Source organism: Acipenser ruthenus, chromosome 23 (genome assembly GCF_902713425.1).
Source record: "Acipenser ruthenus chromosome 23, fAciRut3.2 maternal haplotype, whole genome shotgun sequence".
NCBI classification, from domain to species: domain Eukaryota; kingdom Metazoa; phylum Chordata; class Actinopteri; order Acipenseriformes; family Acipenseridae; genus Acipenser; species Acipenser ruthenus.
Genome location: NC_081211.1, coordinates 6,025,604 through 6,040,714, shown reverse-complemented (window position 1 = coordinate 6,040,714; position 15,111 = coordinate 6,025,604). Strand labels below are relative to the sequence as shown.

The 15,111-nt window shown below is 35.9% G+C and overlaps 1 protein-coding gene across 1 annotated transcript in view; it reads right to left on the bottom strand.

Annotated features, from left to right (window-relative positions):
• Positions 1-12,080, bottom strand: part of LOC117413099 (parkin coregulated gene protein-like) — an 89,642-nt gene extending 77,562 nt beyond the window's left edge. The window contains exon 1 of the mRNA XM_058997609.1: positions 11,845-12,080. Within this exon, the coding sequence (XP_058853592.1) occupies positions 11,845-11,940 (96 nt within the window). The 5' untranslated portion in view covers positions 11,941-12,080. The remainder of the gene's footprint in view (positions 1-11,844) is intronic.
• Positions 12,081-15,111: the final 3,031 nt, after the last annotated feature.

Here is a 15,111-nt window from a genome sequence, read left to right as displayed (position 1 = left end):
AATAACTGGAGTTTGCTGACGCTTCACTGCCTTCTATACTCTCTGTCGTGCACTGAAAAGAACTTGTCAATCAAAAGCAAAATGACAGGAAGACATATAAATAAATCTATATAAAAATGTCATCATTTTTTTTTTTATTCAATCATACACTGCCCTCGGCCTCACCAGCTCCCAGCGCACGCTTTGTACGCGTTAAGAAAATGTTGATAATTTTGCACGGCCCCTAAGAATGAGGCATTATGCATACAATAATTGCTCACCTAATTAAATAACAGCCAGTAGCAAAGAAATGATGAAATCAGACATGATTCTGGTTCATATTGACAATGACTATAGTGTTCTTGCTTACTGATGCTGTCACTTTCTTGACAACTATACAACTCTACCAATCCTGCTGATATAGTTCATGCATTTTTACTACTTAATGATACATTCTGACACTTACTCACACTGCACGTTATCATGCTCACTGCAAATCTGGTTTTACTTGGCACATTGTACTGATAGAAACATCATAATACACATTTACTGTAATGTACTGATGCATGCAGAGAGTAGTCAGCCAGTTCCTGTTTGACATTTATGTACCTGTGTCACTAGCACCTATGTCTCTGTCACTAGAATAGCTGATTGGTTCAGGGGTTTATGCCCAGCGAATAAATAACATTGAGTAGATTTTGCTGCACAAACAAATAAAAAAAATAACATGTACATTTTTTTTGGTATGAATTTTATTCTAACGTAGGGCTATAATAATAACACAAAATATTTAGCTAATGCCTTGTTACACTGGACATTCAACATTCAACTAGGAACCAAACCCATTGCTCTCAAACACATTCTAATACATGTTCTAGGAGTGATATGATATTGAGAATGAACTGTATGTGGAATTATGTAGAAACTGGTACTGCTGGCACGTAAAATATATACAGTACATAAAGCTAATAAAACCTAATAAATGGCATTCTATGGTATACACTGGGTTAACAATTACTGACACATAAACCCCAAACACTACAGAGGCCATTGATTTATAGTGGCAGGCACAAAAGATGACTGACATTCTCAATTTAACCAGACAAGATCACAACACAAACCCAAGATCTTGTTAAACTTTTGTGTTTTTTTTACATTTTTTTATTTTTATTTCAGCTCTCTCAGGCTGCAAAAAAAACCCCATCGATTTCATGTTACTATTGATCTTCCTTTAGTCTAACTGCCATTTCAAGCAAGAACCGTTTTTAGCATAGCAGCGTGAAAAACCATTGTGTGCAACAGTAATCACTGGTTGATTGGGGAAATTCCTGATTCGTCTTTGAGATCTCTTCTCCAGATAATATATATCGAGCTGGATTTGGACTCTCTACAACAGTCCCTGAGAAAATCAGTTCACAACATGTTTGAACAGGTCGTTTTGCAGTGTATCTGTTCACAGTGCAAAATATTATGGAATTAAAAAGATAAAATCATAAATCGACTCTGGGGATAGGGACAGTGGCCCAAGTGAAAATGTAATGTTTTTAAAATTAACAAGCAAAATAGTTTTGCAGGAATTAAATATTAAGCTTTGGGCATTGCTGGCTATCAGTTAATAAAACGAAATCCACTATTAACCTGGTGATATTCTAAGCATACTAATAGTGCAGTGCATTCCCTAAGGGTTATTCAAGTAGAAGCCAATTCTGAGCTTTTGTACAAAAACAACTTAAGTGCATATACTATGCAGTCTAGTTAATATGCAGTCCAATTTATTTAGGGCAGCAGTGTGGAGTAGTGGTTAGGGCTCTGGATTCTTGACTGGAGGGTTGTGGGTTAAATCTCAGGTGGGGGACACTGCTGCTGTACCCTTGAGTAAGGTACTTTACCTAGATTGCTCCAGTAAAAACCCAACTGTATAAATGGGTAATTGTATGTAAAAATAATGTGATATCTTGTAACAATTGTAAGTCACCCAGGATAAGGGCATCTGCTAAGAAATAAATAATAATATTGTAAGAGCTTTGGGATACTATATTGTATGTAAAAAAAGGGCACGAATGTAAGGCTAATACTGTCAGTTTATTTATGCTTTCGTTTTTATTTGCACCCTGTTTCATGGTCTTTTTTAACGGCTTAGGATGCAGCAATCATATTTATTCGATTGGACATTTGCTATTAGTGTGTATGCTATATTGTGGTCATTTTGAGGACTTGTCTTATTTGAAAGAACTGGAAGAGTTCCTTTGCTATATTGTATTGTGACTGACACTGCTGTGTCAAAAGACAGTGTGTTATTTTGAGAGATGTCCTGCAGTGTTGATACCAAGCTGTTTCTATTTTGTGGGCGGAACATCCTCCAGTTTTAAATAATCATTGTCTAATCCTAAACATTTTTTAAACCAGACATTTAGTGTCTGTAAAATAGCTGGGGTTTTTTTGGTTTTTTTTAAATGGAACCAATTAGGAGTGAATAGTCAGATAGTTTTCCAGATGGTTTCATGTAGGTACATCCGGCATTAACATTTTTGAAAATCCAGTATTGCACCAAATATAGCTTTGCAGCCAAATAATATTTCTCAAGAACAGGCAAGGATAGCACTCCTAGTTTAGAGAGTGAGAGTCTCCTTTTCTTTATTCTGGGCTGGGAACCTTCCAGAGAAAATCTACCCAACAGTGAGATTGGCAGCATTTTCCAGTTCAGCATCTTCTACTATTACTATTACCCTGGATAAGGGCGTCTGCTAATAAATAAATAATAATAATTAATTGTAATTATTATAGTGATTATTGGTAACCTACAACTGAGTTCCAATCTTCACATAATATAATTCTTTACATGCAAATGAACATTTTCCCATCTAAATAACAGCATGATTTTTTTTAAGTAGGTAGGTCATTTATTTGCAAGTTCACTAACAATCCAACATAGTTTCAGAAAGCTGAAATTGAATGCTTGTCTAATCTAGCCATTATAGCCATTGAATTTGCATTGGCCAACTCTCTGAACTAGGACCATGGCATCAATGACTTTGCATCACTGAAGGCAAGAAAAGTACATTTGTAGGCCCTAGGTTTCGTTTCTATTGGTGCATTCCATTAAAACAATGTTTAGCTTTTTAAAATGATATGGTGACAGAATTATACCAGCAGGTGGTATATAAAATAAAGGGATTTTAGCAATATTGAGATGTATTTGAACATCAAAAAGCAAGTTTCTTGCTTTCTAAACTCAAAGATATCAGGCTGAAAGTGTTGTCTGGTTTCACAACCCTCAATTATTATTATGTATTTCTTAGCAGACGCCCTTATCCAGGGCGACTTACAATTGTTACAAGATATCATATTATTTTTACATACAGTTACCCATTTATACAGTTGGGTTTTTTTTTTTTTACTGGAGCAATCTAGGTAAAGTACCTTGCTCAAGGGTGCAGCAGCAGTGTCCCCTACCAGAGATTGAACCCACGACCCTCCGGTCAAGAGTCCAGAGCCCTAACCACTACTCCACACTGCTGCCCTAATGCCAACAATTAGCTCTTATCCTGGACTGTCTTACCTAAGGTATCATTAGATGGTGTAAGATTTGTGCGAATCAATGTCTATGAAACAAGCTGGATACCCGGGTCTTTTGGGGTAATGATTTTTTAAAAAAAAGTCACAAATATTCATGTTTTATGTGCACGATACATATTTAAATACTATATAGTACACATACATTTAATCCCTGTAGACGTATGAAATCTTTTTCAGTGCTGGAAACACTGAAAAAAAAAAAAAAATAATAATAATAATAATAATAATAATAATAAAAATAATAATAATAATAATAATCTCAGTCTGAATACAGTTATTAATGTTAAATGCGCTTCACGCTGCGGGATAACATGGCATCCAAGCAAAGCATTGTGTGTAATTTCTTTACCAAAGCAGGAGAAAACAGAATTTTAATATTTCATTCAAAGGAGGAAGCACTAGCACACTTACTTAATGTGCTCCACAAATATTTTTTATTTAACCCAAAACAAAATAGTTAAATGTTTCGTAAGTAAGTGAGTAATGTTTTTCTCTTATTATTATTATTATTATTATTATTATTATTATTATTATTATTAATGGATCACAGAGTTATCATGACATAAACCCAACAGGATGTTGTTATGTTGTTTTCTTTCTGATTTAGTTCCTGAGAAGAATAGTCACCGCAGTTATTATTATTGAGGTGTGCTTGCAGCTGCGTGTTATTGTTTTCTGTAAAACAATGACATCCTGTCAGTTAAGAAAAGACTTAATGCAAAGCTTGTTTTAACGCTGTCTTTATTACGCCGACTAGAGACCTGCGCTTACAACTGCATTATTTTCTACATTTTCTTTAAATTCTCAAATTAATAATCGATACCAGGGTAATAAAAAGAGACCCAGGTCAGGTAATTTAGTGGAACTATTTATTATTGTTCTAAAATGTCATTTTTATGTTCATGGATTGTAACCGCAACTGCACTTCTGTCCATTTGAAATCACACGCTTTACAACCACAATGTACAGTACAGTTAGGCGATTACCAGATTGTGAAGGTAATGCCCTCTTATCAGGTTCAGTAGCAGAAATCAAATCTTTGTCTTTTAGAGCTCAGTCTATAGAGATGAACTTTCAACTAATGCCAACTGTCTACAAGCTCAGAGAGAAAGGCTCTGGACCCACCCTGAGGTGCCAAGATTGTTAATTAGCATTAGCGACACGGATGGCTAGACAATTCATTCCTTTGTATGCAAGTGGAACAGAAAGGATTAAATTAGGAGAAGTTTGTTTATAGTTATCATTATCATCTCTGCAGCCTTAATTTAACTACAATTACAATTCATTATTAATGCAAGGCTTAGTATGTTCATCACGGACTCAAACCCCATACACTACTAATCACTGCTCTGCCTAAATTACATAGACAATTGCTGCCACAAAGAAAAAGAAAAAATAAGTTAGAATTCAAGAGGTTATTCCAGTTCTAATCTTAATGAAATCCATTACATTTCCTTTTTTTATTATTATTTCAACAAAATAATAAAAGGGTTCAGCCTAATTGCTTTCTCTTTAGTATACTGCATGAAAAGCTCCTGAAGGCCCTTTGCAGTTAGCTGAATCATTTTCTATGTCACTGCAGTTTGGGAAAGAACAGGCAGCTTTGTCTGCGAGAGGGAGTGCTGATTGACAGCCACCACTGCTCTGCTGCTCAACCCACAGGAAAAGAGTTCGGAAGGGCATTTTATTTGTCACAGTTTCTTTATGAGTTCCTACTTTAGCCTCCTGAATAACCATTATCTCTTCAGCTTAACAGTCATATTTATATTCTGAAATATTATTTCATGTTCTGAAATACTATTTCTGCGTAACGCAGTTTGGATTTCAAAAGGTACTCAAAACTACAAAACATTTTCTAGAAGTGTTTCCTGTAGATCCCTGACAGCTCAGTAGTCAAAGCATTCCAAATCTATAGGATCTGTATTTGCTAGAGTGCAGTATAGTAGTGCCACCTAATGACAGAAATGTACAACCCTGTCCTGACCTTCAAAATTGATAGAGGTCATTCCATGGCAAGTGGTGACATAGAAGCGGCCAACCCAACTGAGATTAGCTAAAAAAAACAAAAAGCAAGTGTTTTCCCTGTCTAGCCTCATGGCAGCTATAGCAAGATGTTTCTTTTTTTTTTTTTTTTTAGAAATACAAAAAATAATGACACTGTGAGTCAATGGTGAAAACATTGATAAACTGCCAACGTTAGATATTTGTACAGTGCAAACCACAGGGTCAATACAATGAGCGAAAAGAGTGGAGGGGCAAAATATATATTAATCAAAGGAAGTGGGGGGAACATGCTCCCTCTCCCTATGGGTTAGGCGCCTATGTTAAAATGTAATCAAAACCAGACTGGTGTTAAACATTGTAGCACTGACTTCTTCAGTCAAGTATTAACAGTTATTTACTTTAATAAACAACAACATCACTGCCGACAAGAGAAAGCTACCTCTTACAGTAAGAATTAATGCTTCCAGGAATAGCTGGTGCCATTTTTTTTTTATTTTTTTTTCACAATGCCAAAGACAGATTGCATTGCAAATACCCTGGTGATGTTTTAGAAAGCATAGTCTGTGAGACAGAAGTCTGTTTTATTGTATTTTTAAAATAATTTGGTATTAATGTTCAATTGGGACTATTTATAGTGGAGTGTTTTATATGCTGTAACGGTTTTATAGAGACTATTTCATATGCTGTGATGGAAACAGTTTTGATTTTGATTGTAATGATTCATCTCTATTGGGGAATTGTCTCTTTGCAGCTTCTGCCAGCTGAAATGAATTCTTGTTCTGACATCATCTGGCAATAAACAGAGAATATTATATTTGATGTTGCTAAGTGGGTCATGTAAAAAGAAATATTCTGTATGTAAAGAAAGATTAACCCTCAAAGCATAAAGGGCCCAATTCAAATCAACTATTCAGATTCATGCAGCAAATGGAGCATTTGTTTTATCTTATTCGCATACCATCAACAATGTATTATTTCAATTAAAAATATATATATACAGACGTGCTCAAATTTGTTGGTACCCTTACAGCTCATTGAAATAATGCTTCATTCCTCCTGAAAAGTGATGAAATTAAAAGCTATTTTATCATGTATACTTGCATGCCTTTGGTATGTCATAGAATAAAGCAAAGAAGCTGTGAAAAGAGATGAATTATTGCTTATTCTACAAAGATATTCTAAAATGGTCTGGACACATTTGTTGGTACCCCTTAGAAAAGATAATAAATAATTGGATTATAGTGATATTTCAAACTAATTAGTTTCTTTAATTAGTATCACACATGTCTCCAATCTTGTAATCAGTCATTCAGCCTATTTAAATGGAGAAAAGTAGTCACTGTGCTGTTTGGTATCATTGTGTGCACCACACTGAACATGGACCAGAGAAAGCAAAGGAGAGAGTTGTCTGAGGAGATCAGAAAGAAAATAATAGACAAGCATGGTAAAGGTAAAGGCTACAAGACCATCTCCAAGCAGCTTAATGTTCCTGTGACAACAGTTGCAAATATTAAGTTTAAGGTCCATGGAACTGTAGCCAACCTCCCTGGGCGCGGCCGCAAGAGGAAAATCGACCCCAGATTGAACAGAAGGATAGTGCGAAAGGTAGAAAAAGAACCAAGGATAGCTGCCAAAGAGATACAAGCTGAACTCCAAGGTGAAGGTACGTCAGTTTCTGATCGCACCATCCGTTGCTTTTTGAGCGAAAGTGGGCTCCATGGAAGAAGACCCAGGAGGACTCCACTTTTGAAAGAAAAACATAAAAAGCCAGACTGGAATTTGCTAAAATGCATATTGACAATCTCAAGACTATCAAGGCATTCTGGAGCGAAACATACTGCCCAGTGTCAGAAAGCTCTGTCTCAGTCGCAGGTCATGGGTCCTCCAACAAGATAATGACCCAAAACACACAGCTAAAAGCACCCAAGAATGGATAAGAAGAAAACATTGGACTATTCTGAAGTGGCCTTCTATGAGTCCTGATCTGAATCCTATCGAACATCTATGGAAAGAGCTGAAACTTGCAGTCTGGAGAAGGCACCCATCAAACCTGAGACAGCTGGAGCAGTTTGCTCAGGAAGAGTGGGCCAAACTACCTGTCAACAGGTGCAGAAGTCTCATTGAGAGCTACAGAAAACGTTTGATTGCAGTGATTGCCTCTAAAGGTTGTGCAACAAAATATTAGGTTAGCGGTCCCATCATTTTTGTCCATGCCATTTTCATTTGTTTTATTATTTACAATATTATGTTGAATAAAAAATCAAAAGCAAAGTCTGATTTCTATTAAATATGGAATAAACAATGGTGGATGCCAATTACTTTTGTCAGTTTCAAGTTATTTCAGAGAAAATTGTGCATTCTTCGTTTTTTGTGGAGGGGTACCAACAGATTTGAGCACGTCTGTATATGGCTCCACATTCGCAACCATAGGTTTCTTTTTCCAACATGTTCTCTGTTTATCTCACTGTAAAATACATACCATATTATTCTAGAAATAATCCTTTGATGATCTCATTACCGCTACCCTAAAATGCAAAATCTAGATTTGGTGCCAACCTCATTACACCATATCTCTATCTATCTATCTATCTATATCTATATATTGTGACAAAGCACAACTCCCTCGGGTTCGTTGCCCCTTTAAGAACTTGACCCAGCAGACAGAAATTGAGTTTTCAGCGCGGTTGCGCTATTTTTAATAAACACAAAAATAAACAAACACAAAATAAACACCTAGCTCTTTACGAGCACTAACTAAACAAACAGGAACCTAAACTATAAATCAGGACAGCTAAGCTGTTTACCTGGAACACAAAACAAAGTCTTCACCACGAAACAAACCACACAGGTTTACACTACCTTTCTTCACCCGACTGCTCGGAAGCAGAGCACCTATCCTGCTTCCTTCTCTCTCAGCAGCCATGGGCAGACTATCTGCCTCTCTTAAATACCCTGCACCTGGTACTAATTTAACAATGGCTACCAGGTGCAGGGGATAATTAATAATAAAACAATTAACTAAACAAATGTGCATTCTGCACATGTTTTCTACTCAGGGAGGCTTTAACCCCCTCCCTGCTGTGTTACAATATATATATGAGAGAGAGAGAGAGAGAGAGAGAGAGAGAGAGAGAGAGAGAGAGAGAGAGAGAGAGAGAGAGAGAGAGATTCATCCTTTCCATTACATCTACAATGAATAGAATATATGGTGTGCTGCAGTCAAATAGGATTTTATGCTGAGAAGCAAATCCATAATCTACACATCAATCAAGGGGTGAGAAGCAGAGGGGTATAGTGCGGTAGTCAAGCGCTATAGTTAAGAGACCATGCCATTGTATGTGTGTTATGACTTATAATGAGAATGACAATTGAAAGGGAAATTGATGGGGAAAATAGGATCTGACAACCATATTATTACTGGTGCCCTGAAAAGGGTTGCATTGCGACGATGGAGCTCTGTACAGAAATACATTTTGGGGTAAAAAAAAGAGCGTTTTGTTATGAATTTTGTAGACTTTGTTCCTTCAGATTTTTTCTCAACAAAAAATGAATGGTATATTTCTAAAATCAAACTGCGTCTCATTACTGTCTCTTGTACGATGAGGGATGCATGCTTTCAAAATCTGATGCTGTTGATAGGAAAACTGTGTTTTTTTTCTTTAAAAAAAAATATGATATCATGTCAGGTAATATATTCACTGCACGGCTGTCATTCTTTCAACATAATACACTGTAATTAAGCCTTTCCTCCGCTGAACCACATTATCACAGCCGAGGTCACATTAAAAAGATATGAATAAGCTGTGAAGAATTTGAACAAGCATTCACAGATGTATTTGTAAATTAAATGTAGACTTCAAATACAGACGAATGAAGAAGGGTGAAGTAAGAATCAGCCCCAAAATAATGTGTTTGCTTTCAGTCGGTTTTAATTTGATAACAGAAAATATTCCGAGGCACAGTCAGCTTACTACATTTAGGTCAAATCCTCTGGAATTTGGAATTTTCATCAAATCATTTTTGATCCTTTACCGCTGCAGTTTTTGTAAATCCAGAAATAACTTCATTCTCTTGAGTTTTGGTGACTACTTTTGTACTTTTAGAATTTAATAATGTAGATACAGTGCTTCCCCTGCCCTCCATGAGATGTGACTCTTGATCTCTCCGTTCACTTTTAGAGTCCATTGTCAGAGTGCAGTAAAAATAAGCTTGTGAGTCCATTCCTTGTCAAGTGGTACAATTGATACGACTGAACTGATTTGCTTGAAAATAAAGGGGAATAGGTTTTGAAATCCAAAGCGTATCCTCTCTGGCTCCAACATTTTAAGAAATACTGTACGGACAGTGTAGTTGGGTCTGCCACATCAAGGTTTTCCTTTTTGTTTTGTCTATTTATTTTTGCATATTACACAGTGCCACAGGTGGATGAACTGTGAAAAATAATCTTAAAAAAGGCAATGGGGGTGCTGGCAAATTACATATTGCCATTGTAAAATTAATTAAAGGGATACCATCGAAATCCTCCTTAATTTCTTATCTACAGTACTGAGAATCATAAACCGTAGATCATAAGTGTGGTTCTGTTTCTAGCTTTCTCACAAGAGCAAATGGGTGCGGAATGTTTTCTAATTTCACAATATTTGAAAAAAAAAATTTGAAAAAAAAAAAAAAAGTATTTATATTTTCCTAAACCTGCCACTTACAGGTAAAGTAATGTGAAGCACATCCCACCAGTATATCTAGTCTTTGTGTATAGTCAAGTCATAACTCAATCTCCGCATGAGAGAGGCCCAGGAATGAGAGTACACTCTTGTGGTGCTTTCCTGTGACCATTGTCATTGTCCCACAACATTATTGAGTACGAAACTTACAAAATGAATTACAAATATACACATCCCCCGAGTTATTAACACCTACTCAGCCTTCCTAATAACTAACATCTGATCCCCCTTCCAACCCAGGTCAGCACGTTGCCTACTATCCAGGAATCAGAGACAGAAAGCATTAACTTCAAAAAAGACATCCTGTCTATAGGTTAACAATTCTGTTTTCAAACTTTACCAATAAAGTGTCTGTTTGACTAGATCAATAATAACTTCCAGCGATAACCAAAGAGGCTGACAGCTAACATTTCACCTGATTTATCTTCAGTAAAAGGAACAGACGAAGGAGTTTAGGAGGAGCGCATCTGACTGGTAACATTACTCACAGTTTAACACAGCATAAATATTTCATCACTGCTGGGGACTGTACAGCATATTGTTACAAAAGAGCAAATTCAGACTCAAGGAATAGAGATGCATAACGGGAGCAAGTGAAGAATGGATGTAATAAATGCCATTCATTTAGATTCATACTGTAGATAAGCTGATGTAAAAAAAGGAGTTTCAAGAGTCAGCAGTGAAAGTCGGGAACATCTCCAGCTCTAAGGCTCTGTTGGGCCAACTTGCTTTTGATGTTTTTTTCACTCGGTACATGCTTACAAATTATTCTTTGCTCCATATCATCAGAAAGAAAAATGGGTTTTGAGTGTGACATAGGAAGGGACTTGGGTCTACCTCTTTCAATTGTCTAATGTAGCTGAGGGCCTGGGAGGAATGCATTCACAGTATTAAAAGTCATCTGTACCAGACTTCTATTTTCTGTTATATTGCTTATTGTCTTACTACTACAAGACCTGTAAATGGTTAATATTTTAATTATGGAGTGACCTCATTGTTTGGTAGTTTCATAAAATGTGACTACTGTATACAAATAACCCTGCCAGGCATATTAGTTGAGTAAAATCACCTTCAATGATGTAAACTGAGGCAATATTCATAAAGAAAAGAACTTACATCATATGAGATCAATTCACGTTGTTATTTAACAATTACCTACTAACTTTTAAAATTAAAATTAAAATTTAAAAAAAAAAAACATATTCCTAGGCTTCTCATTTTTATAACCAGTGAACCCATTCATCCATTCAGTTTTGAGCAACTGGCCCATATCTTGAGGAATATACTGTCGTTGCTTTTGTAACTGTTCTCCTAAACATCTTTCTTTCCAACATCTCTTTCCAATAGTATCCTACACCATTAAAACAAATATCAAACAGGGCCCTAGCAGTATTTCATGACTGCTTTGATGAGAATAGTAAGTTAGTACTGATGTGAATACCACCAAATAAAACACACATCTCTCTTCTTGGATAAAAAATAACCACCCCAGTGAAGGGACATTAATTGACCAGTATTAATCCACTATAACATTTAGAAAATCGATTCCGACATGTTTACTTACAACTGAGTTCTTCATAGTTGATTTCACTGTGAAACCTTCAGTCTTCACCTGTTTTCTGTCTTTTATGGCCTCGAAATTTCTCATTTTTGTGGTCATGGACGGCAGCCGTCTCCCCTTTTTTATGAACGAAACGAAACACACAAAAAATATATATAAAACGGTGTATTTGTCTTTCTATCAGCAGTGCTTCGCAACGTGTTCCTGCGTGGTTACTGTGGAGCCTCTGTGAAGACGCGTTCTAGGTTGCTATAGAGACGACGTAAGTGTGTGCCCTGGTTGTTATAGAGACGAGGACGCCTTCTATGTTGCCATGGAGACTTTAAAAAAAAAACAACATTATTTTCGCACCTCGGTTCTGTTTTCGTTTACTCAACTCACACGTTGACTGACAACATTCTTGTAGGAAATGGGTAGAATGGTACAGTAAGTGTCCTTTGAGACATTCACACGTTTTATCAGAGCTGTTACACTTAATGATGCAGCATAATTATTATTATTATTATTATTATTATTATTATTATTGCATGTTTATTTAAAAAAAATACCAAGCGTTTGTTGCATTTTAATCTGGTCTATTTTTGTTCTAATCTTAGTGTTATGTAAATATTATGAAACTATTGCTGTAAGGTCTGTCAGTGTACCTGTAAATGTGTACAAGCCGAGGTAGAGAAATTATCACAAAAAAAAAACATAAGCTGACAATCTTGGTTGAGGGCCAACAGGAAGTACTGCGGTTGCCTTTGGTGTTCCTGCTTGTTAGAGACAGCCCTGTTAGCCAGTTGGGCATTTCAGATTGGGAGATAAAGGAAGAAAATGCTAACTATTTTGTCTCTAAAAGCCCCTAATTTAAAAAACATAACATTGATCTAACATTTGAAATCATTGTGTTGCAAATGTGTTTCAAATGTTTCAGCTCAGTTGCTTAAAACTATTTGTCCTCTATGTCTAATCATGGCACCGAATTAGTGTTGGCTAAATGCTCCCTTTTAACAGCGTTAAAAATTAGGACGTGAAGCTAAAATGTGTAGCTAAAATTATTCCTTCTTCTGATTATTATTATTATTATTATTATTATTATTATTATTATTATTATTATTATTATTATTATAATAATAACCATTTGAGATACATACTTCATATTTGCATGGTTATATTATCCCCTCGGGCAAAATACCCTTTTAGGTGCTTCAATGCATGAAAAGAACTTTATAACTACCGGTATTATGATTATTATTAAAGAGACCTGTGTCTCTGTTGTACGGTCCTTATATTAAACCCTTGGACAGCATCCAACACAAAGTCTGTTTACTGAATTGAAGTGACATTAAAAAGCTGGCTAAGTAAATCACATCCACTATATTAAATTTTGAAGAGGTTTTGAAAAATATGGCCTTAATAGGTCATTTGCATTGAAAAACTAAATATCAATAATTCCCCTCCGCGTTGGGTGTTAAATAATTGTTCTGTCACAGAAATACATCTTGACTGCAGAAGGTCTACATTGAAGATCCACCGGTATGAAACATTACATAATAGTCACATCTATCACATGTGTAAGCAAAGTCTTGGTCCCTAGACATTTCATCACCAATTTAACCCAGTGTCTGAATTAATGATGTCTACATTTTAAGTAAACTGTAATAAAAGATTCAGGAAGAATATATGTGCTTGCTAAGGTCTTGTGTGTGTGTGTGTGTGTGTTGTTTTTTTTTTCATTTTAATCAAGTATTGGTTTTTCGCCTTGTTGTTATTTCCCGTGGGTCCCAATGTAAATATCCTTAAACATGTCAGCATTGATTATTCAAATGGGATTGTCTTCAAATTGAATTCTGTTTGATTTGTCAGGCTGAGTTAGTGCTGCTGAGAGCAGATTGCACCTGATCGATACTTGCAGTTGGTCAGGTTGCTGTCTCTGAAGGCATCCTGTGAATATGAAGACAGAGCATCCACTGTTGGCTTTATCAAAATTTTTAAAAATGCTTTTCAATACCTTTGAGACAAAGACAGTCACACCTGCTGCTTTTGGTAGATGAGCCCAAAAATTCCAATAACTTTTGTTTTATTTATTGCACTCCAGAATTGATAGCAACATCCATATTTTGTTGGCTGCCCTGAATTACTATGTTTAAACCACGCTTTTACTTCTTCAATCACATTTTTTTTTAGGGGTTGAACGAAAAAATAGAACAGCCTACAAGATGTAGCACACACTTTTGTAGATTGACCATGACTTGTGGTTTTGTTGTGCACATTCTGTCATGTCTGTTTCAGTCAAGATGGGCCATACAGTAGCTGTGATAGAGGTCTGATAGTATATGCTTGTTTGGCAGGTGCTTCCATATACAAGACTGCCCAAAGTACAAGGGTCTATAAGACAGGAATCTTGCCTACCAGTGACGGCCAAAAGTGAAATATTTACTATGGAAGATGTTCCACCTTTAATGGTACACTTAATTAACATGTCTATTGTCACATTCCTTTTTTTCCCAAGTGTATTGAATTCTGTCCTATTGACATATTTTCCATTTTTTGTCCATGTCTTTTATGTAACATTTCATGTAAAATATTAGTTTCAGGCCAATACTCAAGACTAAAAAAAAGTTCACACTTCTACATTCATACATGTCGCAATCTGACAATTGGATTTTCACTAGCCATAGCATCAGTCATGTTTCCAGCAGTCATTATTGGTCATTTTCACCATGTATACAATCCATTATGTGCAGTGTAACACTGAGACAACAATTTGCATTATAAAAACCTGTGATGGATGGAACAATAAACACAATGACATTTGACATTTATGTACCAATTAATCAAGTCCTCTAGGCTTTGATGCTCATTCAGCCAGACAATCCACCTTGTTTGTTTCCAAAGGGAAATCTGTAATTATGGGATTGTTGACTAAAGGGGAGCTCACCAGAGAAGCATTTATAAAGCAAATAGGGTTATGAGTGCAACAGATGATGCCATCAAAAACTAAAAAAGAATCTGAGAAACATATCATCACTAATAGGAAACACACTGATTGTTCATGGGAAGCAAATTTGTCATTAAGGCATGGATTCAGATCTTTTGTTGCATGTTGTCTTTTCACAATGAAGGCAGTATCAAATCAAACATTAATTATGTAAAGATTATAAATAACACATTTAAAAGGATAAAATCAATCTATGTCAAGTTGTGCTCGTAAAAGATCTGGGTTGAGAGGTCTCCACAGAGCTGCTCTGACAATCATTCCTTATCGCCTGTGGTTGTGTCGTTGTT